General features: G+C 38.1%; 2 protein-coding genes across 6 annotated transcripts; both read right to left on the bottom strand.

Moving 5' to 3' along the window:
- Positions 1-1,049: 1,049 nt before the first annotated feature.
- cabp2a (calcium binding protein 2a) lies at positions 1,050-18,756 on the bottom strand. Of its 3 annotated transcripts, XM_086142596.1 has the most exons (8): positions 18,455-18,756; positions 17,426-17,608; positions 7,421-7,645; positions 5,069-5,099; positions 3,920-4,054; positions 2,899-3,008; positions 2,632-2,779; positions 1,050-2,001 (listed from the first exon to the last, which is right to left on the bottom strand). In XM_086142596.1, exons 1-8 carry the CDS (start codon positions 18,512-18,514, stop codon positions 1,976-1,978), a joined length of 918 nt encoding a protein of 305 aa, XP_085998722.1. In that variant the 5' UTR covers positions 18,515-18,756; the 3' UTR covers positions 1,050-1,975. The 3 variants fall into 3 exon arrangements, with proteins under 3 accessions (XP_085998722.1, XP_085998724.1, XP_085998723.1); XM_086142598.1 differs by lacking the exon at positions 7,421-7,645 and having other exon boundaries at positions 18,455-18,755; XM_086142597.1 differs by lacking the exons at positions 17,426-17,608; positions 18,455-18,756 and adding an exon at positions 7,991-8,487.
- Positions 18,757-21,427: 2,671 nt separating this feature from the next.
- On the bottom strand, positions 21,428-26,891 carry LOC147214015 (prostaglandin D2 receptor 2). 3 transcript variants are annotated; one of them, XM_086142595.1, is made up of 3 exons: positions 26,364-26,891; positions 26,159-26,196; positions 21,428-23,654 (listed from the first exon to the last, which is right to left on the bottom strand). In XM_086142595.1, the coding sequence occupies exon 3, from the start codon at positions 23,645-23,647 to the stop codon at positions 22,250-22,252; it is 1,398 nt and encodes a 465-aa protein (XP_085998721.1). In that variant the 5' UTR covers positions 23,648-23,654; positions 26,159-26,196; positions 26,364-26,891; the 3' UTR covers positions 21,428-22,249. The 3 variants fall into 3 exon arrangements, with proteins under 3 accessions (XP_085998721.1, XP_085998720.1, XP_085998719.1); XM_086142594.1 differs by lacking the exon at positions 26,159-26,196 and having other exon boundaries at positions 26,364-26,890; XM_086142593.1 differs by lacking the exons at positions 26,159-26,196; positions 26,364-26,891 and adding an exon at positions 23,756-25,534.
- Positions 26,892-27,761: the final 870 nt, after the last annotated feature.

The following is a 27,761-nucleotide window of genomic DNA, read 5'->3' as shown; positions in this document are numbered from 1 at the left end:
TTTTTGATTTGTGGGGGAATCCCACGCAGATACAGGGAGAACACCAAAACTCCACACAGAAAGTCCTCCCTGCCGGAATAGAACCAGTAAGTGTGTAAGTAGTGCCCATGTTAACATTATTTATCTTTATCTATACCAAAATCATGCCTGTGACATTTAATTTGGAATAACGGCTCTTTCAGAGTCCTGGCTGTTGTTGGAACAGGAAAAACATTTTCATATCTTGATTCTCCCTGGCTTCCTTTTGCTTCTTGAGTGAAGGGCAAGGGCATCTTTCTATCTCGCACCTCTTTTTACTAAGAGATTTGACCTTCAACATAAACCTTGTTGCAGTTACCTTGGCGATAGCAGGCAGTTGCTCATCACAGAGAAGTATGTTAATTAAGCGGCAGAAATGTTGGGGCTGTTGTTTGTCATGCTAAACTCCACACTTGACGGCACGAGCAAGGAAAAACCTTTTACCAAGTATATATATATACCAAGTATATATATATATATATATATATATATATATATATATATATACACACACACACATATATATATATATATATATATATATATATATATATATATATATATATATATACAGGACTGTCTGTACATACATATATATATATATATGTATATATATATATATATATATATATATATATATATATACACAGAACTGTCAAAAAATTAGAATATTGTGATAGATTTCTTTATCTTCTATAATGCAATTAAAAAACAAAAAATACCTTTTCATGATATTCTAATATTTTGAGATAGGATTTTTGAGTTTTCTTAAGATGGACACACACACACACACATATATATATATATGTATGTATATATGTATATATGTATATACATACATATGCATATATATGTATGTATATACATATATATGTGTGTGTATATATATATATGTATATATATATGCATATATATGCATATGTATAAATATGTGTGTGTGTGTGTGTGTGTGTATATATATATATATACATATATATATATGCGAATGAAAGAACAAAAATCAAACTAAAGCTGCAACTGATGTATCTGGTATTTATTTACAGTGCATATTTTAAACATCTGACCTATTTAACATTGTAAAAATAAGACATTTTTAAAACATTCATCAAGATTTTTTACAGTCTTTTTTCAGGAAAAAAGAAAATACAATTGTCAATCTGTCAGGACATTTCCGTTTGAACAGGGAGGTATAGGTTAATAGCACTAAATAAGACTAAAAGAAAATGATGTAAGAAAACTCTAATGTGTAGCAAAATTAAATTTGACATATAAACAATAATATATTGGTAACGTAATCTGTTGGTTGAAAAACAATGGCATTTGTAAAACTGAATGCTAAAAGTAATCTCTACCGCGCTCATTTCCTGTTTTGCCTGACGACAAAGCATATACTTTTTATTTTATATTAATGTATAACCTTTTCAGTTTGAAGATTTTAAATACTATTTCTCAAGTACTCTCCGAGCGACTGGACAAGCAATGACTCAATGAAAATACATCATAAAATCTCCAGAGGTTTTGTGTGTTAACACATTGTATGTAATGTGCTTGATTATCAATTATCAGTCCGAATTTCATTGGGAAGATTTTTTTTTTTTTTTTTTATCAAATAGACCATTTCGGACATAAAAATACTGCATATTCTTTAACATATCAAGTCATTTCATGCTGCTGGTGATTCTCATTTCAAATGACCTGGTTTTAATCAGCTTTGGTGTAAACCTCATCGCTGAGCTGTCGTTCGTTTCATAATTCTCTCATCACACATGACAGAATTACATACAACATTCATACCAAAGTAACACATCAAAAAGGATTCTCTCGAGGTTGAGAACTTGATGGAAGTCACTGGAAATAAAATACAAGACAAACAACAAGAAAGTCTCAGAAGAATTATGGGAACGTTAATACGCCGGTGCTTCCGTGTCGACTTCCAGTGCACCGTGGAGAGGTTTGGTCAGCGGGACATCATTCGTACAAACTCTGCAGAAGAAGAAGAAAAAGATTTCTCTTTTATTAAATTGAAGAAAAATTAAACCGTATTCCTCATATAACTTTATGTACCCACGAGTAAGGACTTCCCTGGCGGTCTAGTGGTTAGGATTCAGCGGGATGGGTTTGCTTCCCGGTCAGGGAACATACTTTACTAAATTTGCAATGGGATCAGTGAAGTGATTCAGAAACAAATGGTATTCCTTGTTCTGGAATTGCCACAACTGCCGTTGTAACTCTTCGCTACCAATTTACCGTTGGCGTTAATGAAAATAATTGTCGGCATAGTAGATCATAGTCAGAATAATGAAAGGCAGAACACAGCGCACAGACTGCTGTACAATCACCGATTGTTTTTCATAAGTCCAGCTATTGCAGCGTTCATCTCAGGACGACTTTCAGTTAATTTTTAAAAGTAAATACGCAGACTGGGTTATTTAATCTATTGATGTTATTGACCAGTTAAACTCATATTGAACCATCCTAATGGAAGATAACTGATTGTAATCATACCCTTAATTCATAAAAAAGTTGGGATATGGGCTAGAATGGGTGCGGGGGGCAGAAAGATTTGGAGAACAAATGTACTATTGCTTAACATTTAATCGTCTTCTCATTCACCTTCAAAATCCACCTGTCCATCCCCATTGAGGTCCACATCACGCAGGATCTCATCGATCTCCCGGTGGTTGAGCTGTTCTCCCATTAGCTTCTTCATGGCTTCTCTCAGCTCCCCCAGGCTGATCTGACCATCGCCGTCAGAATCGAACTGAAAAATCGTGGACGCAGTTTAAAAAAAGGGAGAGAATATTGAGTTCAAATAGAATATATTGAGATGTATCTTTATATCAATACAGGGTTAGTAATAGCAGTGACAACGGTGCTGACCTCTTTGAAGGCGTCCCTCAGCTCTTTGACGCCAATCATGTCTGCGGTCTCGGCTAACATCTTGGGACCCATCAACTCCACAAAGTCCTCAAAATCAACTCTGCCCCCACCTGGAATGGCGAGAAAATGATACCATATAACACCTGACTGGCGGCGCGGTGGAGCTTCTGACTCCCTGGTTCTACAAAGGGACTTTCTGTGTGAAGTTTTCCTGTTCTTCCAGTGTCTGCCTGGGTTTCCTTGGGGTTCTCCAGTTTCCTTTTGCAGTCCAAAAACACACAGTAGGTCAATCAGAGACCCCAAATTGTTTAAATGTATGAATGACAGAGAGAATGGTATCTCTTTATGTGATCCTGTGATGGACTGGTGACAAGCTCAGGGTAAACCCTCGGACTCCAGCCCAACCCATGAGACCCTTCAGTGCACGATAAGCAGTATGGATAAAAAACATGACTGTCTGTGTAATTTTGCTAAACAGTGTGGTACATTATTTCAGATGTTTCATACATTGGAAGCTGGTTTGTGGCTTCAATTTTTAGTTGTATTGAGTTTAAATAAAGTCCGGAATGAGATATGAGTGTTCTCTGACCAATAAGTGAAATAGCTGGCACTACTTAGCTGGCATTAGAGTTAGTTAGAATAAGAATAAGAATAAGAATAAGAATAAGAATAAGAATAAGAATAAGAACAACTTTATTTATCCCGAAGGAAATTATTGTACCAGAGTTACAAGAAAAATATAACAATAATAATAATAAAAAAAATGTATAAACATAATAAAAAAACATTAAAAACCAAAAAAGGGGGAGAATAAGAAATACAAATAAGCTATAAAGTGTCTTAAGTAACAAGTGAAAAACTATAAAGTGTCTTAAGGTCTTGTGTACCAAGTGAAAGATAAGGAATGCATAAGAGCATGAAAACATATTGTACATGTAGCTGTTATGAAGTATTGCACAGTTGTGAACGTAATGTATCCATGTCTTTGTTTAACATGTCTTGGTTTTGAATGCAGACTCACAAATCTGCTGGCTGAGTTCAATCAGTTCCATCTCCGTCGGCATGTATCCCATCGTCCTCATGCACTCGCCCAGGTCCTTGCAGCTGATGAAGCCATCTTTATCTTTGTCAAACTCCCTAAATGCTTCCCGAAGCTCTACAAGGAAATTCACAAAGAGGTGAGAGCGAGAGTTTATATCTGCATAATGACAAAACCGTTGACTAACATGAAGAAGTGATGGATTTAAAATTGTGTATCACAATAATTTGTTTAATACTTTAATAAAATACTGAATTAAGTCATGTAATCTATAATTCACGGTTAAAGACCAAAGAATAATAGTTTGCATTCTGTTTGCATCTCATTAAATTAGATGATTTCATTTTGTATTTTTGTTTCATCATTATATGATCAATCTTAAGTACATGCTGTACCATGTTCAGGCCAAGCAATATACATTATTTGGTGTTGTATGATTAAAATGCAACTGCATTCTAATTAACTGCCTAACCGCCACTAGAAATTCTAATAAAAAAAGAAAAACATCACATTAGAGTATTTTAATTACATAAAAATGTATATAACAATATATTCTATTTTTAGATGTTTTATATTTATGTTCAGTAATATAAGATACGATAAGATCTTATATCATCATTCCACATTCAGGTAGGGCAAAAATCTTGTTTGATTGCAGTCTGTTTCAAAGCAGCACATTTGTTATAGATTATAATGTATAGCAGTATTAAAATAAAGTCAAAATATTGCACTAAATAACAGAAGAGTTGAGTTTTAGCCATTGATTTGTACATGTCATGAAGCAAAGACAAAACTAAATACAAGATTTTGCAATTTACTGGGAAAACAGATGTCTCAATTTTGTAAATCGTGTTTGGAAAGGAGACATTCTTTTAGGTGTTCCCTGAGATATTGTGAAACACAAAAAAGCGACAGGTGGATATATGATATATATATGATATATATGATATGATACGGATGCATTATGCTCATTACCATGGTTCTCAACAGAGATGGCATGAAAGCATCATTCATATTCATAGGTTCTGTATTTTAAAGAACAGAGGTCACATTTTTACAGACTGATTTTGGGATTGGGGGTGAAAGGGATATAAAGCTGGATGAAGCAAAAGATGAAATCTGGATCTGTACCTTCCATTTCTTCTGGACGCAGATCTCTGTCCTGGTGACAGAGGAACAAGGATTTAGAGAATTGGACTGCCCATCAGGTTACACACACACTAACGATAATTTCAATTACAATGTCCAATATCATCCTGCTTGTCCTATAAGAGGAGGTCTGTAATTCTGGTGTGTCCATTAAGTCAAAAAGTAGCTCACAGTCCAAATGCATGCACTTCCATATGAAGACAAAACCACTTTGCATAGAAAGGGTAAAACAGAAAAAAGTGCATCCAAGCTGATCAAAGGGAATACAATTTAACAGTAATACCTCACAAACAGGTAAACTGAGAGCAACCAAATTTAATCCAATCAAATTAACTTCATGAACAACATTTATGGTTCTTATCGACAGATTTTCACTACGGCAGCAACGATTCAAAGAGTTTTTGCTCAGTTGTCTTCAGCTTCGGGACGAGACCCGACGTCAGGACCATGGTTAGTCTCTTCCTGATTTGTTCTGCAAGGCGGTGACATCATGAGCAGGAATAATACAGGGCTGGATTAGAGTGTGCGAGGGAGAGAACACAGGGAGATTACAGACCTAAATTGTATTACAAATCACGAAGGCTTATCATTTTTTTTTTCTATTTCTCTATCTGCTCATGTGCTTTGTCTGCATTTGCCCCTGTGGTACAGCAGAAATTGATTTAATGAACATTAACACACCTATAAATACAGCAAAGACGCACGAACACACCACATGGCGGTGTGGGAAAGCCTTATCTTTTCTTTTGGTTTTCCATTTTGCGAGGACTTTTAATATCACAATGGTTAGAACGGTATTTACACATCAACGGGGTAACTGTCAATTAATGTGAATGAGACAAATGATGCAATGACAAGTAAACTTCATATGTCTGCACTCCTACTGAAGAAACATCAACTCAGTGTCTTACATTTAGCTTTCCATTTAAAAAAAAAAAGAGGATTATATAGGATTAATAAACCAGAAAAGACTATCAGGTGCGGCCTCTCTAATTCATAGACTTATCTGTGCACTCTGTCGAGGAATTTGAGGGTCTCTTTATTCTCGATCTTTATGTGAGATCAGGATCTGAGCCCACAGTATTTGATTTGGTAATGAGACTTCTGACAGTGATTATTTTATCGATTACGAAGGAAAGCCATTAGCCACTTCTAAAATGCAGTTGACTTACTGAGACATTTACCTTGTTTGCATGTCGTAAATGCATTCTTAAATGATCATTTATATTATACACTAATTATACGCTGATTGTGTTTGAAAGATTTGCCTTTCCTTTTACCACCTGGCTGCCCGCTGGTAATAAATTTGATAGAAACCAATATAAGTTCTTGACCTGACTTAAAGTTTCAGAGGCGAACCTCCTGGCTATTTACATTTTTCCTCATCAAAACGCCATAATGTTCAATTGCTTTGAATATCTTTGTCTGCCATTTACATCTGGTTCACTACATGTAGTTTCATTCCTGTTGAATATTTTACTCTGGTAATAACCACTGGTGAATACGAAGCCTGTGATGCTGTTCAAACTTACAGTAATTGAAACTACTGACTGAATCTGAATGTATGTTGAGTCTTAGCTAAAATTGGTGTGTTAGAGCAAAAATCTAGAAAAATGTTTCAATACTTCATGCAAATTTGGAAGATTTGGTGTAGTCTTTTGCCCTATCCTGCATCATACCTTGCAGCACAATTATGTATTAATACTATTTTTAAGATATTTGAAGCACTTTAAAATATGATTTCACGGTAAAAGTGAACATGAGAGGAAAAAGTTGTTTTTATTTTCTAATATGCAAATCATTAATTGCTATTGAATTACTTTCTAGAAATTGGACTTTGTGGCTTTTTGTCCATATTTCTAAGTAGTGATCGAAGAAACACAGACAAATACCATGTCAGACATTGCAAAATACATTTATACATGAGTAGTATAACTCTCCTCATCTCAGCTCAAGGTCGCCAGTGTGGTTGAAGCCTATAGATGAGCGATACATCCCTCATTATGACTTTTCAGTTAGTACTGCTTGTCTATCATTGATAGCTCGCATGATTCACTTCTCTACATAAGGAATCTATTTGTAACCAGAGGCAAACTTCATATCTCCAACTGTGACAGCAAGATAATTTATGATCCAATTTACATTCAGGAAAGATTGTGCGTCATTGTAAAGCAATTTGTCAGTCGCGGTAATTTGTCTTGTGCAACTCAGGACTCCTATGGAAAAACAGATGAACGGAATGAAATGTACTGGCCAGAGTTGTGTGAGGTCATATACGTGCGTGCGCTTGTGTGTGTGCGTGGTCAGATGTGTGTGTGTTATTGTCATACATACAAGTTGGCTCTGTGCAAAGCCTTGTTTGAGGAAGATACAAGCAGGCCCCACTATGTTGTGCAGCATGTTGCAGTTCTTAACCAAAGCGCACAGCGGCTCATCGAACTCCGGCTCGCTCCCTCCTCCTTCCTCCTCTTCATCTGTGTCCCCCTGACCTGCACCTCCCAGACCCCTGAGCGTGGCCGTAGCCAATGGGGCGCCGCTTCGATCTACAGGTGACACCCCCTTGGAGAAGGGGAACCAGCCAGATCAGGTGGACAAATTATTACTGACTGCAATAAAACCCGTTAGATAAAACTACACATTTAAAACAGCAAAATTAGCATATTCATCATCAGTGAAGTGTCGTTTCGGTTTCTTTTAACGACATCTAATGTCGGTTAGTTTTATTTTGGATTGAAACTGCCATGTTGTTAATCCCCAGAACTTCCACACACACATCAGGACATCTAAATACTACATGCTGATGAGAATGTTCTGATCAGTTTGACAACATTAAATACATTTCATTTCTCTGAACTCCCTCCTCTCTCTTGTTAACTTCTCTGAACAAGTGGAATTCTTCCTTACCTTGTTCCTTTTACTGTTCTTTTTAGATGCCTTGTTGATGTTTCCCATCACCCTGAACCTCTCGTTACCACCTCCTCTCTTCCCTACGGGCGTCCCCCTTTCCTGGCCACGCACTTTTCCTCTGAGTCCCTCCTTTTCACTCTCTCTCTCCCCCCAGAACTGCTCAATGGTCACATGAAAGTCCAAAATCCAGCAACACACTACACGCAATGGCTCCCATGGATCACTGCTTTTGCGAACCTAATTAGACAACTTGAAACCCACCAGCGAAGGAGGACTCCTGCCCAATCCAAGATCCTTACAGTCCAGTCAGAAGCAAGACAGTCCTAAACTCCTAAAGGTTGTTGGAGCCTGGAATATTGCAGATTAAGATGTGTATGGTAATATTATGGCATAGCAAGGGAGAGCTGCAGATTGACAGGGTGGTTTTGGGGTGGAGTCAGGTCATATCTGGGCTGAAAAAACCTGCTGCCAGACTCTGGATCTGATTGCATGACTCGACCATTTTCTCTCCCTCTCTGCCTCTCTCCCTCTCACACAAACACGCGCACATCCTCCCCAGTTGATCTGTCAACTACTCTCGCCACGAGTGATCCCTTGAATTTGGACCAACTTATTCTAATCCCTCCCACCCACCTTCCTCTCTTCACCTCTGGAACATCACCACGCTTACGGTCTCAGAATGACTATTCCAGCACAGCTCAGCTGGAGAGAGAGAGAGAGAGAGAGAGAGAGAGAGAGAGAGAGAGAGAGAGAGAGAGAGAGAGAGAGAGAGAGAGAGAGAGAGAGAGAGAGAGAGAGAGAGAGAGAGAGAATTATAGCGCAAGGGTTGGCTGTTTGTTTAATCCTCAGCATTTGAGATTAGGGGAATGATTTATGTTGGACATGGTAGTAGATGCTTGAAAATGTGACTTTTTGTCCCTTTTGAGGTACAAGAGAAGGAGGCAACTGGGGGAAAATTGGGGTCATGGCCTCAATTCCTATCCGCTTTAAGATTTGATAAAAAAAATATATAAATGCAGAATTTGATGGTATTTGGTCAACCACTTTCAATTTGTTTGGGCCCAAAACTCTTTCCTTGTTACATTTAGTGTGCTAAGTAAAGCTCTGATTCAAAGAATACATAACATCAGAGATGTAACTGGTGAACTGCAGGAAAAATACTGCTCCTTCACAAGTGCCATCCCAGATCTTCTAAGGTCTACAGTGTTGTACCTTTTTGTAAGGAACTCCCCTCTTACTGTCTCTATTAAAGCCTTCTTAGGCTGAAGTTATACTTTTTATATTAGTTAATATACATTGCGCTGCTAATAACCTACCGTACATTTGCATGCATATATAACATGCTGAATTCCATATTAAATTAAATGAAAACTACTCGTCAAATTGTTTTGGTCGGCCACCTGATTGAAATATTTTACCTATTTATTTCCATGAAGGTATTAATTCAAATGAAATGTGAGAGAATTTAACGCAAACTATATTGCTTGGATGTAAAGGAAAAGGATTTGATTTTTCTGCAAGTGTATTTCACTTACAATACATTGATTTTCAAGAGATAATAAGCAATGATAAAGAGTCTGGGGACGTTATGTCGTTACTATATAACTACACGTGTCACTTGGACACAACAACAGTTTGTGGAAACATGGCTTTGGTTTATTGTTATTAACTAAATAAGACTGAGATAACATTAGACCGGGAGATGTAAACATTATGCATAGAGCATAGAGCAAAGTGAAACACTTGATATATCTGCCTGTCATTGCGGTTCGATATAAAAATGGGAATTTAAAGGTATAAATGATGTGGTGTACGTTGACTTGATTAAGGCTGGAAAGAGAGTACTTTTAGATCTGCATCTGTCTGTGCATACATTCTGTACAAGGGTTGCTGTATATGCGCGTGTCTGTGTGTATGTGAGTGTGTGTGTGCGTGCGGGCGCGCATGAGCGCGAAGATTAGTGTGTAAGGCCAACGCTTAGCGCCTACAGCCTTAATCCTCTGTGTTCAGTATTAGACAGCAGCTAACATTTTTATCATGTTTTTCTACATTTTCCCTCATCAGACTCTTTAGAGCAAGACATTATTTTTCAATTATACATCTATAATATATATATTATAGATTTATTTCCACTTCTATGTGAATTGATTTTTCTTCTTCTCCTTTACCCCATACTGCACTGTTATTTTCAAATTGATACATTTATATACATATATATGTGTTATATTATTTCCTGGGCGACCTTTAGATTCTGTTTCAGTTACGAATCTTTGAGTTTGAGAGAAGGACACGTAGATTGAAGAATAAAATAGCACTTTTTTTTTAGGAGTACTATTCCATTCCCCTGCCATAAGCAACCAACCACACAAAGGACAATGTTTGACCAGAAGGGTACAGCAAAGCCTATCTTGTTATTAGGATGTGATATTCACCTTCTACCACTAGAGGCCAGCCTAACATGGGGCTTTCATTGCGCCAAGTTATGGTTGACATATCCAAGGAGTGATACTTCAGATATTACACAAAGGACAAATTGCAGATGCGACAAGACATAAGTTGCTGCGCAGAAGACTCAGATTTTATCGTCGGACAATCATTAGCAGCTCAGCCTCACCCCCGGCAGCCTGACCTTTCTAACAAAATTGAATTTCCATGGAGAATACGTTAAGTAGAGGATACAAGGACTGATGAGATGACTTGCAACAAAGGATTTGAATCCACAATGTCTCGGTTATATAATAGTATGTGCCTTAGCCTACTGATCCGGCTGGACGCCATCAGATTAACAAATGGAAGCCTCGGTACCGTAATGGGCTCTTTTACTGCATTGCTTACTGTTCTACGTTTCACAAACATGCACAGAATGTTTCAGATTAAAGGGAACAATAGCTTCACCTTAAGGTGGTGTTAGGTTGAAGGAGTCTCGCACAAATGCAAGTCAAAAGTGGTTCTGGTAAACAACTGCCATGAATAGATGTTTGCAGAATTGCGCGCGTGTTCGGGAGAGAAATGCATCGTTTTCATTAAAAAATAAAGGTGCCGCGCTGTATTAACCGACTACCCTGGCATGAACTGATTGTGTTTTGATGTTAAAAGCCAAAACAGCACTGTTGGGTGACGATTCGCTTGCCGTCCCTCGACAACAGCAATCACACCAGATGCCTGAAAGACGAGGATAGAAGAAAGGCCGTTGGGAAATCCGGCACTGGCGTAAGATGGACACCTTCCAAAATTTGGGATTTTGTATGCCACTGTGCTAACTGCTTTGCTCTGGGTCAGGACAAACAATTTTGGCAGAGAATGAGAACCTCCATGTGCCACTGCATGTAGACTGTCATCCAAACACACATTTACAGAGGGGGTCAGTCAGTGCATTTGTTAATTATGATATAATATTCAATTTGGGGCCATTGGTGTATTACAATCATTAGCAGTACAGCAGCTTCTGCCGTTATGATCTTAAAGGCACTAAAGTGATGTTCTCACATACAGTCTGCATTTGAAAGTGAGCATTATAATCCCAGTGGAAAAAAAAAAAATATATAAAATGCTTTTATGTCTGTGTTGAGCCTGTTTGACATGAGATATACAAAGTGCTCATCTTCCTCCCTGATTCCGTTTCTGTATATTCCATTTAATCCATATACTGTCCACGTCATGGAACGTCTGTTGACCTTAAAGTGATATAATCTCTCACACAAATGACTTTATACATTATATCTGCTGCAACATAAGTTTGAGGGAGCGGGTTTAAGTTAGAGTAAAACCACTTGAGTTAATAGGGGTTTGAGTTGGCCTGGGAAAACAAGCCCACAAGCTGCAACAAGTGGATGGACACATCAAGTGTCTGCCACTTTGATATTCCCCATTTTACATGCGGAGATGATGTGCGTGTGATTGTGATTTATTCCCAAAAAACATGCTTGTGCCTTTTGGATACAGCCAGAAAACACCAAGCAGAACCGGCCTGTCTCATAAACTTTGTGTTGTTATAAATTGCCGTACCAACTTGCCCCAAATCTAACTTCCTGCTCTGTGACACCGCAGGTATGCGTTTATCATATTGGGCCACTCACTGGAATTACATACACTGCTATTTCATTGCTCTGATTACCGCTCACTCCCCAGTATTACTAGGAAGCAGACAGTTTCTGCAGTCAGTCATTGATGATCTATATACTCATGAGTGGCTGCTGACATGTCCAGTCAAGTGGCGGTAAACAGTTTGTGGCTACAGGTGGATTCACAGGAAAAAAAAAGAACTATTCACTCTGTCACTGATAATCCAAGACGTCTAAAAAAAATTGCATGCTTTTGCTCTATAAAGGGGAGATAGAGAACCTGGAAGGGACCCCGACATAGACATGGAGAGAACATGCATCCCCACAAAGAATCAAAATTATGAGAAGAGCCTGCCAACTACTACACTACCATTCCTCTTAAGCGGGAAATCAATAAATCCCATCCAAACCAGGTGAGAGAAACCCATTTGGTAATATCGTGTGAAAATGTTCATGTTACCATGTTTTTTTTTGCATCTTATAAGACAAGTATTTAATCCTGTGTTAATTTTTATAATTTTTGTTTCAAGCAGTTACCCAAGGCCGTAAAGGGGACCTGGCAACTGCTTTATAATATAATTTATCCTTTTTTTTAATCCCTCGTGGGGAAATTCCTTCTCTGCAATGAACCCAGCGATGAACCCAAAAAAAATATTAGTCAACAGGAATCCTGCAACAGGTCATTAAGCAACTAAAAATGAAATGCTCATAAAAGTTTACTTGCATTTGACATCTGAAAATATAATATAAATATACTGCTCAAAAAAATAAAGGGAACACTTGAACACCACAATGTAACTCCAAGGCAATCACACTTCTGTGAAATCATAGTGTCCACTCAGGAAGCAACACAGATTCATTTTGACTTGTTTTAAGGACATTACATCAAAGTTGGATCAGCCTGGAGTTTGTTTTTACACTTTAATTTTGAGTGTGATTCTTATCCAGACCTCCATGGGTTGATACAATTGATTTCCATTGATCATTTTTGTGTGATTTTGTTGTCAGCACATTCAACTGTGTAAAGAGCAAAGTATTTCATAAGAATATTTCATTCATTTAGATCTAGGATGTGTTTTTTAAGTGTTCCCTTTATTTTTTTGAGCAGTGTATAATATTCCCCCACCACTAAAAACATGTACAATAGGTCAGGATGAATGAGAGTGTGTTTGTGGGACAATGGATGCAAATTAGCCCATGGCTACAATCCGGTGTGGTGTGTTTACATGCATTTCTCATGTGTGTTCATTAACATGCACTGTCCCAGCCAAATAAACAATAAGACAGAAAAAAAAACCTCGAGACAGTAACCCTTGGCTGCAATAGTTTGTGGGGGGCATTTCAGTTTAATGTGATAATTTCATAGACAGCGGCCACATATGGCCAAAACATCCCACTTCTGCTCTCATTCTCATCCACTTCCCGATTTCGAAAAGGGGGATAATGCCATTTGCTCCGATCCGACGTTTATGAATTCAAATGTGAGCAAAGAGTCAAGTTTTCCCTGAGGTACTGGTCGTCCCATGGATTAAAAATTGCCTGCAAAGAACAGGATAATGTATGTAATTACAAAAGACTGCATTATCTGCATCTCTGTGATTGTAGGACACAACTGTTATTGTTTAAAGTGCCCCAGTGGTCCCGACCCAGCAACTAACCCGCTTTTAGATCATCCGTCTAATAAAGCTGCTCTTGCTTTCATAAAGCTGCACTCACTGTTTGTTTCTAATGTTTGTTTTATTCAAACTGTTTGTTTCATTCCCCACAAAGTCAGAAGTTCACCGATGGATATCTGGTTTTGTTTCCACGGTTTAAAGGATGACATTTTTCGGATCACAATTTTAAAAGCTATACTTGCTATTGACATATTTACCTCTTCTGACATGACTTATGCTTTATGTTTTACTGCATTACATTACATTACATTACATTGCATTTGGCAGACGCTTTTATCCAAAGCGACTTACAATAGAGGACATAGGGACTGCAACACGGGAAATATTTTGTTTCTATTATTACCAGCAAAAAGAATGAATACATTCAATTGTATCATATTTGAAGCGTTTTTTTAAATCACTGGCATGCTGAATGGTTTTACCTTGAAGACAGGAATTAATGCAGGGGGGGAGGGGATGGAACAGCATTGGAAATTTATGAAGGTACTGCACAGAAAGAGATAAAATAGTGCTAGAAATGATTGGTATATTTAATTTTCCTGTTTTTTTGCACTTAGTCTGTGGACCAACACCAGTGACATGAAACTTTAGGGATAGAAATGAGCCAGTCTTTTTTCCTTCTATGGACAGATGTCAAGTGTCATAAAGTTTAAGCCATATTCAGCTGACAATAAAAAGAAATATAATTGAACTAGAACTACAGTGATTTGAGTGAGTACAATGATTGGATTATCTGATTGGAAAATCCTTACAGCAATTCACTTGTTGGTGAGTTAAGTAAATTTTCAACAAGGGTGAGGCAGGAAACTCAGCCCTGAAAAATAAAAAAAAAGCTTTGGAAAACTGCCATCCAATGAGAGTGAGAAGATTTTGGTGTTGCCAATACGCCCCAACACTGTTTGCATCCATTACAGGAGTTATGACTCCCAAAGCTTTTCCTGGAGATACAATTCCTGATCCATTCATGTATCCATTCTCATCACTTTTCAAAGTAAAATTACTCAAATGAATAAATAAAACTATATTGGCAACATAATGGCATGAGTTTCCTCCGGGTTCTCTCACTTCCTCCCACAGCCCAAAAAAACGTGTAGTAAATTCATTGCAGAGCCTAAATTACCCAGATGTGTGAATGACAGAATGAATGGTTGAATGCCTCTATATGTGGTCTTGCTATCAACAGGTGACAGGTGCTAGGCTAGTGATAGGTACCTCTCAGTGGAAGATATGTGGTATAGTTTATTAAGGAATAAATAAATGAAAATTAATGAATAAATATCACAGTCTTGGCAGCACGGTGGCGCAGGGGTTAGTGCTTCGGCCTCGCCATTCCAACAATGGGACCTTTCCTGAGGGTTCTCCTCCCACAGTCCAAAAACATGCGTCAGGTTAATTGGAAAAAATTGGGAAAATTGCCCCAAATGACCGAGTGTGTGAATGGTTGTTTGTCAGTATGTTTGGCCCTGTGACTTCTGTGGCAGAAGAGGGATGGATGGACGTATATTACAGTTCTGCCACCGTAAACTATAACCGGCATGTTCAATGACACAACTTTTTATCTCTATTAAGAACTCGATTAAGAACTCGATTATCTCGATCAAGAACATTGCTTCTGTTACATATAGCGTATGCTACAATGATTCTCTCTTAGATTTATTTTGACCCAAGTATTCTTGAAAGTCTGACCCCTTCAAAGTATTTACACAACCAATGGGTTCCTTAATAAGGATATCAATTACAATATCAACTGTGCAAAATCACCATTGTTTGACAAGCTGGTCACGGTTGCAAGTGATATGAAGCAAATCTGTCGCAATAAATGGCACATTACTCAATTCATGCTTAATTTTAGGCATCAAATTCCATTTCTTGTTGATTTCAGGGCCACGAGCAGGTGTTCATCAAATATCTACACATTAACTGATGGAACGTGCCTATATAAAACATCTGTCTAATCTGAGTTTTACCATATTTTGCTACTTTCTTCTTCTACTTGAAAGCAACAACAATATTTAAATGTGGTAGTGTTGTCTCAGTTCAAACTTGAATCCTATCCCTGCAATGATTTTTAAAATCCCTGTGATATGTACACACTAGAAACATTGAAAAAAAGGGGAATATTGATATTTTTTGAGACGCCTGGTTGGAACAAGCTCAAAATTCCTCTTCTTGTCAATCTCCGGTCAAATCTAAAAGTCATCTTTTGAGAGAGAGAGTTCTATAACTGATGATCATCTGTTCATCTTGTCCTCTCATTTTCTTTAACTCTAATCTCTGTTTACATTCCAATCAATCTCTTTCTCTTTCTCTTTCTTTATCACATCCAACTCATCCTGGCCCTCCCTTTGCCCATTTTCTCATCATTCACTCCATCTGTTGTTTAGCGTATAGATGACATGACAGAACACTGAAGATAAAGGAGATAAAGCGAGGAAAGAAAATGAAATCATTGGCAAACTAGGACTTACTTCTTCTTTCTGCTTCCTTTTGCATTAATGAACATTTCACAGATAATGAATTAACCCAAGGACTAAATTGATATTTCCTAATTTAAATGTCAGGAAATGTTCTTTTTACTTTTCAGATAAGGATCCTCTTCATAAGATTACTTTGAAACAAAGTCATGCAGCAAAAAAGGGGGAATTACTTACCATTCAAAAATACTCAGCCACACTGCTATACTGTATATATTTTTTACATAAATCTGTTGTTGAGAATACTTAGTATATTCTACATTATTCTACATTAAGCTTAATTAAAGCTTAAATACTGTAACTTGCACGCCTGAAAACTGAAAATATGCACAAGCACAGCTGAATGCCGCATCCACGTCACAAACCATGTTGTGTTTACGAGTTTCTCAACCAGACTGGTGTAGCAGAGCAAATGCCACGGGCAGTTTTCCATGTAATTCTCACAAGAGAAAAGCTCATCCATCGCCACGTCTCATATACATAACTCAAATACTCTCAATTATATGTTGCTCTTAGTGTTTACATAATGGTACATTTCATGTAACTTATAAATTACCATTGGATAAATTGGAAATATCAGAAAAGCTCTTCAAGACAAAATACCCATGTCTTTGAAATGTAACAATATAGCAGTTTTTGTAGGCTTCATATTGTGGGTTCCTTAACTCTGTTTCACCGCCACATGACACATTTATGATTTGGTTCACATGGTTTGGACAGACATACAAATACAAAAAGGTAAAGATATCTCAAGGCTTGGTGCCCTCATCTTAAATAGATCGACGGCAAGACCAAGTACAGCAGAGGGAGAAAGAACCGCATCAAACTTCAAATTAGACGTCATTATTTATATATTAATACATAGTATCACTATGATGGAATGCACCCTTTTGGTTTATTTATTTTTTTTCTCATATTTTCATGCTTTGACCTCCATTATTATGATTATATCAGAGGAGAATCCTCACTGTAGTCATTGTTTCCAACCCAAAACTGAACCTGAAACCTGAAACAAATGTGCAGACAGGTCTTTCCCAATCATTTAAACACTGACAAAAGCGCTATATCTGCATCAAGTTTGATGTTATACAATTTCCTTCTGCCATATTCTGTATAACTGTCAACCACGCGCTAAGTAATAAATCCCATTTTAATAAACAGATGAAAACATGTCCCTAATTGCAAAAAGTGATACATGTCCTGGCCAGGTCAATGTCCTACCTGTCCAAAGACGGAGTCGACGATTGGGCGCAGCTTCCTCCTGTCCCCCTCCTGCAGCCAAATATCCTCGGGGTCTCCAACAGGGGAGGACAGACTCAAGGTCTTGGCCTTAGGCTTCGGAGGTCTCTTCATACTGGCTGAACTCCAGCGCCTAAAAGATTCAATCTTCTTCTTGATGGAGCCCTTTTAGAGAAACAAATAAACAAATGGATTCGCGTGACACTTTTAATGTACTTGGATACTCTACTCACCTCTAAACACAATAATTTGTTTTTTTGCTTGTCAATTTCAAGAGGTTGCTTTGTAAAATTTTGCATGGAAGAAAGGTAATCTTAGAACGATGGGGTTCATCTTCAACTTGCGTGATAAATTATCACCTTTTGCGAAACAAAACCAATGCTGTGATTGGCAATGCTTCAAAAATTCAGAAGTCTACAACATTTCAACATTTACATCCAACAGGTTAAAAAACAAACAAACAATGTGCGTCTTGCTGCCGAGAGCTAAAACAAAAGATGAATAATAAAAAGTGTATAACAAGCATTTAAATGGTGATACTTGAAGCAAGTAATGAATGAGGCAATTGAAAAAAGATAAATATTGCAATTGTTGATTTTAAAGCTCTCTCTCTGCTTTAAGACACACTGAGATGGAAAGCCTAAAAACAGACAGCCCAGGTAAAACACTCCCTTTCACCATTTCAGGTCCTATTTAGGGCAAAAGCATATGGAAAACTTTCCGACCAAAATTAAGGTTGAAAAAGTGCTTTAAACATGGAATCCATTTTTACCACTTAGGCTGAACTTTGAATGCCTTGTAGAACATAGATCCCTGCAGGTGAAATTTACAGTTTTACTCCAAAAGTACTTCATTCTCTGCGAAAAACACTATATTTTTTGCATTTCAGTAGCGTTCAGTGAGTAAGTGGTGTTCATGCCTGTCAAGGCCTGCTGTGGGGACAACAAATGATTACACAGCGTTTACAGAGGGTCGGTGGCGGGATGCCCGAGGCCCTCAGCATCAACTGACCTTCTTCAGTAACTTCCCTTCTTGTACCTCCATGGATGAAACACTCTTCACGTCAGTCATCTTTGCAGCTCAGCTGGCACAGATCCTCAGTCTCTGCACTTATCACGCTCTTTCAGCTCGTCCTCTTTATCTGCCTGTAGAGCATCTGACACCGGTTGATAATCTGAGGCGCGTAGCCCACTGTTGTCGCTCCTCCTTCTGTTATCCCCCTCTCCGTCATCCCTCCTCCTGCATCAGCTTCCATCTCTCACTTTTCATCTGCTGGCCTATTTCCAGCTTCTCTACTGGTTTCCTTTCACTGTCTTTCAAGCTTCTCTCTCATAAATACTCACACAAACACACACGTGCAAACCGTCTTCATCCGGATCATGTCATTGTCACAGCAAGAGTGTGTGCATATCTGTGTATCAATACACAAACATAGATTTTATTACGATATAAGGACAATTCATATATTTGAAATATCACTGTATCAGTAACGGTTGCAAACATATCTTGTGTTTGTGTTTGAGCTTGGTAGTATTTTCTGAATCTCCAATAATCCTGTTTTCTCTCTCTCTCTCTCTCTCTCTCTCTCTCTCTCTCTCTCTCTCTCTCTCTCTCTCTCTCTCTCTCTCTCTCTCTCTCTCTCTCTCTCTCTCTGCAGGTTTGTCCCAAATCCTTACTTGCTTTGTATTGCTTCCTGTAGTTTATTATATCCACTATACACTGCAGCTGGAGGTAATCGAGCAAAGACAAACAAATATGTTTGCAATAGTTTTACTGGCACTTTTTCTTTGTGGTTGATGTCAAAGCAATTCTGCTAAAAAAACACGACAAAAAAACATTAGTTCAATGTCCGCTCCATTTAAAAAAATCGAAGGAACGTGGGACAAAAATAACCCCTCGTAAATCAAAGATGACACCTGTAACTGGTAGGAGCTGAAATAAAGAGTTTTTCTGGAAAATCTCTACTATTTTGTTTGTTTGCTTGTTTGTCATATTGTAACTGAAGCAGTAAAGAAAAAAAAAACATACATCTTGAATGCCCTGATCATTTTTTACTGTGTAGCCGTGGCAACGGTGTGTGTGAATTGATGAAAAGGTCTATATAGTAAGTGGAGACCATTTTTACAGAAACCTTTGGAAAGTGACAACACTTTCATGAAACCAAATAACATTACTGAGCACTTCCAAAAAAAGTTGGTGAATAATCAAATGGAAAAAAATATATTCACTAAATTGTGTTATTATGGTTTATAAATATACAATTATATCTTAATGAACAGGATAACTACTTTGGAAGTCAAAAACACACTGTTTCTCCTCACTCTCGGTTGGCCTGCGTGTTAATAGATTTGGTCTCCGTGCGTGCGTTTATATGTATGTTTAATTCAAGAGTGCATCTCAATTTGGATAAGCCATTCAGAAGAGTTACCAATCAATTCATTCAATCTGCCCCTCACGGTTTTACAAACCTCTTCTTCATAAGCTCACAAATCCATGACATTACATATCAAAACCCCAAAACTCACGCAGCCGTCACTCACCTCCAGTGACAGAGAATACTGTGAATTGTAATAGATATCTTGCTATATAAAAAGGAAAACACACAAACCACATATTTTATCCAAGTAATGATTGAAACATAGCAGTTAATCTGGAATACATGTGAGGTACAAACAAACAATATAGTCATAAAAACTAACCAAAATAAACATTTACATATGACTGTCCACGTTCTTGATCGGTCATCATCAGATTTGTGCCATACCTTATTTCCATACATATTATGACTGCCTTCTGCTTACAACAAGGTATATATATGTATATATTTATACGTATTCATCTTTGTGATGCAGAATTTAATGGAATGAGCTAAATTATCACAAAAATTTCAAGTTTTGTTGATTCCGTGTTTTTTTGTTGACTGTTGGGATGATCCCATTTTGTTACTTTGTGTTCTTTTTTGGGAACAAATATAGAACCATTTTCACTGTGTGAAAGAAAGGAGTACTTAAATGCGTGTAAACAGTAAATCACTCACATGCAACATGGTTTTAATTCTCCACTCGGCATCTGTCAGCTATAAGTAGTGCAACACTGCTTTAAAACCTTCAACGTAATATTTTCCAGCCCCCCCACCTTCTCTCTCATCTGTTTAAAAGAGTGCAGCATAAAATATCTTGTTTTAAAACACCTTTCCGGCAGGATTTTGTGATTCCCTTTTAGATTTCGATACATTTCGAAATACTCCTGATCGGAAAATCAAGTGACTTATTGGTGATTTGGTGGGAGCTCTATCACCGTTTATTAATGCCATCCTGCTCACTGTGTCTTTGAGTTTAATTGTTACCTTCGCTTCTTTCATTTTTTTTGGTTTCAAAGTGACGAGTCATTATTGTGATCAGTAAAGGCCGAGCCCGACAAGGGAGAGGGATGAGAAAACATCGTTTCGAAAGGGAAGGAGATAATCTGTTGGAACTGAATAGCAGAGTGGAAAGGGGGGAACTGTGTGTGTCGGTGTGACCTGTCAGTTTTAATCCAGCTCTGTCTTTAGATTCTGGATCTTCACTCTCTAATATTCCCTGCAAATTACCGCTACCTCTACGGTAATCCTGTATTTTGTGACCTACATTTCAATGCCGACCACTGTGTCTCAGGCTCTGATGTGCGACGGAAGGGGAAAATTATTTCACGGATGTGATGAGACGGTCAATTGAAATTAGAGGGCGATACGATCCTATTCAATCACCCAGAAAGGTTGGCAAACGTTCTGCAGCTCATAGTTAAAGTGCTTTCTGATTATATGAGCTAAAAGGCATTCCAATATACGTTCACCTTTTCCTATGGAATCTGTGCTATACTACACTCTGGTGGCTGCAAGCTCCTCGAACTATAATGCCACACAAACAACTTTTCATATCAATGACAAGACAGCGTTACACCATGAAAAAACAGTGGTTAAAAAAAAACAAAACAACAAAACATTCATGCTTCCTCTACCCTCAAATATCCTTTATTTTAACAGTTAGGCCACTGAGTTGAAATCAGTTTTTTAACTCTGTTATTTTTTCAAGTTTTCTTGCCATTATCGTGGAATCTTGAATAGAAATAGGCGTATATATTTTTATTTCTTGTCATTTCAGTGGTCATAGCTGGAAAAGCTTGGTATATACAGTATATGTAGCTGTTAATAAATTCACTTTTAACAAACGTTATCCCAACAGCAAACCTGTAAACAACAGCTACGTTACAACAACACTTTCTTTTTAACAGTAAGCTCAAATTCCTCTGAGGGATGAATCTCACTGCATTACCACCTTTGATAATAATCTTTGAGCCTTACTTTACCATCATGTGTGTTTCAAGTCTTTTCTAGAATATCAAGTCTAATACTCTCATTACATGTCAGCTGGACAACCATTATTTGTCTACTTTCACTTAAGCTTGTATAAACAGAGAATGCGTAACATGATGGGCACATTCCAGAGCAGGATATATAATTATATTCATATATTCATCTCATTGACTTCTCACAGCTGATTACCAGGTGACCTCTCCTGAAAATGTATTTGAAAATGTATTTTTGATGTTACAGACAATTCACGAAAGGGAAAAAAGCTTGGGGTTTTCAGGGCACTTGAAAGTTTTTTCACAAAAGAAGTGAAATGTGTTAAACTTGATGGGTCAGGCTCTGGGCTGTCTGCCTTTTAAGCTTCATATAATTGATGCAACAGTTTTTGAACAGTTTTTAGTTTCTTGAAGCTTCTTATTAGTCATATCATTAGCCTTCCACTGTGTGACAGGTAAATGTTATTTTTCTTCTAAACCGCCTCTTAGTTCTTGTCCTGTTTGCTCGGTCCGGCTGTCTTCTCGGTTGTCTTGATCATCAGAGTGAGACGGTGTGAAGACGTGTGGAATTTTGGGCGATTTAATGGGCGAATGTGACTGCTTTGGCGATCGTGCCGCTGTAACGCCTACGTCGTGGCTGCTCTTTCGCCTGATATGTGATCGCATGCCCCTTCCAGGACCCGTCAGCAACCCCCCGCCCTCTTCCACCAGCCCATCGAACACCGCTCCAAGGCTCTGTCGTATTGTCACACAGAAGTTCGGGCAACTGAATACGTAAAGGATGGGGTTCAGCAATGGATTCAGGAATGCCAGTGTTGTGGCCAGATAAAGACCGCTTTCCACAAGTTTGAGATGTTTGTGATTGTACTGTGCTGAAACTTCAATCATACAAAAGATGTGATAAGGAGCCCAGCAAATCGTGAATGCTGCAATCACAAACGTCACCATCTTGGTGAAGCTCCGAGAAAGTTGGTTTTGAGCTTTCTGATTGATGGTGGGCCGGGACATGATGGGAGATGACAGCGAAGGACCATCGGCCAGCGGTTTGAGAACAATAACGCCTGTATTTCCGGGTTTCGCACCATTGTTTGATATATGAATTGTCTCATTTAACCCGGTGGTGCTCTGCTGCCGCCTCCTCCTCCGGCCCCTTTTTTTTAGGCTGTTACAAATTTGAATGTAGCTCCCTGCGATCACCACCAAGGGGACAAGAAATGCAAGCAACAGCTTGGAAATGGCAGTCGCTGCTCGTCCCACACGACAGTCTCTCACCAACGTTTCTTCAGAGGACGTATACAAGGCAAAGTTATGATAACACAACTTACTTTTATCCTGCCTTTCTGTCACTGAACGGAAGAGGAGGAAAGGAAATGTATTAATCGCAGCCCAGAGCCAAGCCAGAGCACAAACCTTCCACGCGCCGATGACCGATCGATGATTCTTGCTCCACACTGGCTTCACCACCAGAATGCAGCGATCCAGCGAAATGGCTGCGAGCAGAAAAGCCGACACAAACATGTTCATGAAAAAGATGGAAGCTTGTGTTTTGCAAAGCAGGGTACCAAGCTCCCAACTGTGTGAGGACCTAATGTAAAGGGTAAAAAGGGGTAGCGTCAGGGTAGCCAGGAAGTCAGACATGGCCAGGTTGAGCACCCAGACCGAGGCAACGGTGCGGCGCTGGAGGCGGAAGCCCACGACCCAGATGATCAGGGCATTTTCCAAAATCCCCAGGCAAGAGAGCAACCCGTGGAAGGAAACCAAGATCCAGTTGACCTCTGTGGTGTTGCGAGATCGCTCCCGCATGAGCTGCATCAGTGGGCAGAAGAGCTGGTCCCCCGAGGGGGAGGTTTTATTTTCCATCGGGGCTCTGGAAAGAAGAAAAAGACAAAGGAAAAGGTTGAAATCAGACATTTTGATCAAACGATTTGAAAATATTGCCATCAATTCGAATATAATTCCGAATATTACTTGTCTCGCCGATCGAGCATCACTTGGCTACAAAATCACAGCTGACATGTCTTTGCATGCACTGGGCTGAAAGATGCTCGCTCATCCTCTTTATTCTCCTACTGATTAACTACAGACCGATTGGCTACCACACAAACAAACAAAAGAAAGGAAAACATGAGAAACCTTAATTAAATGCATTTAAGCTGACAGAAATACTTGCATAAGCAACACAATTGATGAGGGAAAATTATCCAGCGTTGTTCCTGGTAGCTATCCAACTGTACATTGCTTTTACTCACAACAATCATTGTAATAATCCTGGCTTAAGGCTTGTTAAAGAGCTACATAATTACCACAATTATCACATCCCTTGAAAAGTCACACACTGACTGTTACTGACGTACTGAACACGTTGTCGAAAGATTTTATGAGAACCTTGTTTATAAACATAATGTGAAATTCTATTGTGTATCACTCATTTGAGAGGCAAATTAAAAAAAAAAAAGAAGGACTTCCTCAGATGCAAACAAGTCAAAGCCTGTTTCTGTAGACGAACCACATACCAGCTCTTGGGCAACTTGGTTGAGAAACTCACTTGAGAATGCACCAACACTAACATTCCATGTCAGCTTTATTTATTTGTGTATCAATCCCACCTTGTCAGTGATTCATCTGACAGCCTGTTAATCTTTATGGCTAGGGAAGACCTACTGGAAAAATTAATCAGCTAAAAAGGAGACAAACCTCCCCTATCAAGCATCCAGCGAGAAGTGGCGTCATCTAGTAACACTAAGCAACAAGGAAGAACTCAAAATATTTTCTGGTATTTGTGTGAGCCTGCAATAACAGACAACAAATAACCTTTCAAAACACAGATGTAATCCGTATCAGGATAGGAAAAATTGAGCCAAATATATCAAAAGAGGATAGGATTTCAAGGTGTTGCAAATATAATGTTTAAAAAGGCAAAATTCTAAATAAAAAAAAAAAACATAACATCGAAATTATTTTTGTTTTAGTATTTTTCTGCTTGTAAAAATGTTGCCAGTATTAAATTGCGATATACCAGGGTGTAAAATTGGTATCAGTTGTGCACTGAAAACCTGCTAGCAGAATAATGTCTTGTATTTTTCACAGCATTAATGGACACAAAGTACAATTGAAAACAGATGTAATATTTTGATCTACTGTGTCTGACATTTAGAGATGCTACTGATTAATTTGATTATTTAATACACCTCTGAAAAATATATATATATTTTTTGTAGCAGGCATTATTTCTTCAGAATTAGACTTTGATCCACAATAGTGGATCAAAGTCTAAGCAAAGTTCCGGGGAAGATAAGCATGCACGTTCCACCCACTATCACATATTGATTTGTGGTCCATTGGTCACTTTATTACTATATTCATGCTTAAATGCTTGATATGTTAACCGCTGCTCTTTGGTGGCTATTGGGTTTAACAGCCAGTGAAAGTGATATTATAGTATAGTAATAGGTAAAGTTATTATTCATTGGAAGTCGAAAACATCAGCCTTGGTGTAAAAATCAAATAATTTGGACCTAAATTGAACAACCTGAGAATTACAAATCAAACTGTTGCATCCAGGTGCTTTGCAGAATTTTGGGACCTGTCAAATTCTTTGAGAACATGTTGGAATTCAAGGTATTTTACCTCTTGCTGCCAGTGTTCTCTTGGGTCACCTTTTCATTATTATCTCTGTAACGTTCTTGTGTGACAGAAATCATCCACACAGTTCCTCAAACAGTAGATGAGCATGGCATCTGGCCTGGATTCCTGTTTCTGTTTTTTTTTTTATATTAAAATATATATTTATAAGAATTATGATATTATCAAATCTTTGTACTTAAGACCTTAAAACACTTGATAGCCTTAACCTTGACAATTTATATTTTATTGTATTTCTCATTCTCCCTCATTCCTACTATTATCTATTATTGTTATGTTTTTGCTTGAAACTCTGGCACAACAATTTCCTTCGGGATAAATAAAGTTGTTCTCATCTCATCTCATTATACAAAACATTGAAATTATATGAAATTCTTTTCAACAAAATCAAAAAAAAAAAAAAAAAAAGAAAATTGGACGAATACATTGACTCACTTACTTTTCATTTGTTACCTAGCGATTGGAAACAAGTGTGATAAGCTGAAAGTGAAAAGCCAGAACTATTTTCTTGTTTCTGTTTATGCCCATTCATGGTGTGAAATGTCCCAGCTCTGAGAGTAAGAGATGGTATCTTCAGCCAGCATTCTTTCTTTTTCTATGTACAGCACACAGTGTCATTTGTTAAGAGGGAAGCTTCACCTGAGCTCCTATGTTACACAAGGAGTGATGAACCAAGAATGAAATCATCTTAGAGATGAAATTCACTTAAATATTAGAAATGATGCCTACCTGATTAGGGCTGGAAATAGATGTAAAAAAGAAAAGGCCTGCAATATAAAGGATGTGATAATAAGCTGTTTAATGAAAAGGTAGAAATGCAACATGTCACCGTTGAATTAGTTCATTAAACAAAACAAAATGTTGCTGTAATTGATCAATATGACAATATGACCATAGAATCGTTGCACTGACTTCACATTTATCAGGGACTCACCTAGATGTCACAGGTGGAAGGCAAAGTCCAAATCTTTCATTACAAATTTGGTTTCCGGGCTGTTTTTCTCACGGTCACCGGCACTCATCACTCCTGTTCTGTCACCTTCTACAGCCTTCCTTGTACAGTGGAAGCCTATGAATTCCTCAAACATAAAGACACACACAGACGCTTTGCTCCACCCTAAAAAAAAAATCACGAGAGTGAGCCTACCAGTGACCGAGGGTGTGTACGTGGATACAGACCTTCTGATTCAGTCAGGTCTTTGGGAACTAAGAGGTATCCAGAAACTGCGTACTGTCTAAGAGGCAACAGACTGAAATATATCTCCCATAAGTCACCTCTGTCTGGCGAAGGTGGTCGTCATTCTGCCTCATGACTTGTGTGAACTAGTTTCTCTGACATTTCCCAAACTGTCCTATTGTTTCCATGATGATTGCATCATTGTGTCTGTGACTATGAATGAATGCTGTGCATTTAAACCTAATTTCTCTTTGACAATGCACCGTATAATAAATACAGTGGTTGGATTCTAAAATCTCACTAAATAGCAGCTCATAGGATGTTTTAAAGTAGATGGGACAATCATTTTTAAAATATGTTTTTTTAACTGTAATGTAACTTACATTACATTACATTACATATTTCTGTCACCACCTTTTCATCCAAATATGAATAATTCATCTGTCCTAATGTCAGATAAGAAATGGAAATGGAAAAATGTTTAAAGATTATCACCGTAAACATCTATGTTGGTTTTAAGCTGCCTGATAACAGAGCATAAATGTGTAATGCACTGACAGACGCTGGTCATCAGTCTTATGACAAATAACAAGGCAGTGATGCCAGTAACTGGCAGTGATGCCAGTGAAGTTTAGTTAAGCAGTTAATATGCTTAAAGCAGTTAAATATGCTTTGGGGAAACATCATATAGAGCACAACACGTAATATATGAACATATGAATCAAGATAGGCTGGATAGAGAATAAGGACATAAAGGGAGACATAGAAAATGTAAAGAATTTGAGAAACATCATATGATTTACACTGTTCACAAACAATCAAGTATTCCATTTCCATAGGATTACTGCATAGCGTGGGAACAAGTTCTTCATCTCCTTCCTTAATTCTTTTTGACTTCTCCCTTCAGAAATAGCCATGGCAAATCAGCTTCCTCCATCTTTCCTCTGTACCCGCTTCTCCCACACCAACAAACTTTGTGTCTTCTTTCACTACATCCATAAATCTTCTCTTTGGTTTTCCTCTAGGATTCTTGACTGGCAGTTCCAACCTCAGAATCCTCCTACTAATATATTCACTATCGCTCACTCTGCTCAAACCATGTCACTTCAACGCTCAGCATCATCATCTCTGCTGCCTCCAGTTACTAGAGGCAGC

This window comes from Fistularia commersonii, chromosome 35 (genome assembly GCF_037954325.1).
Source record: "Fistularia commersonii isolate RoL2024-O1a breed Wild chromosome 35, RoL_Fcom_v1.0, whole genome shotgun sequence".
Classification (NCBI taxonomy): Eukaryota; Metazoa; Chordata; class Actinopteri; order Syngnathiformes; family Fistulariidae; genus Fistularia; species Fistularia commersonii.
The sequence above is the reverse complement of the archived record's forward strand: the minus strand, read 5'-3'. Positions and strand labels throughout refer to the sequence as shown.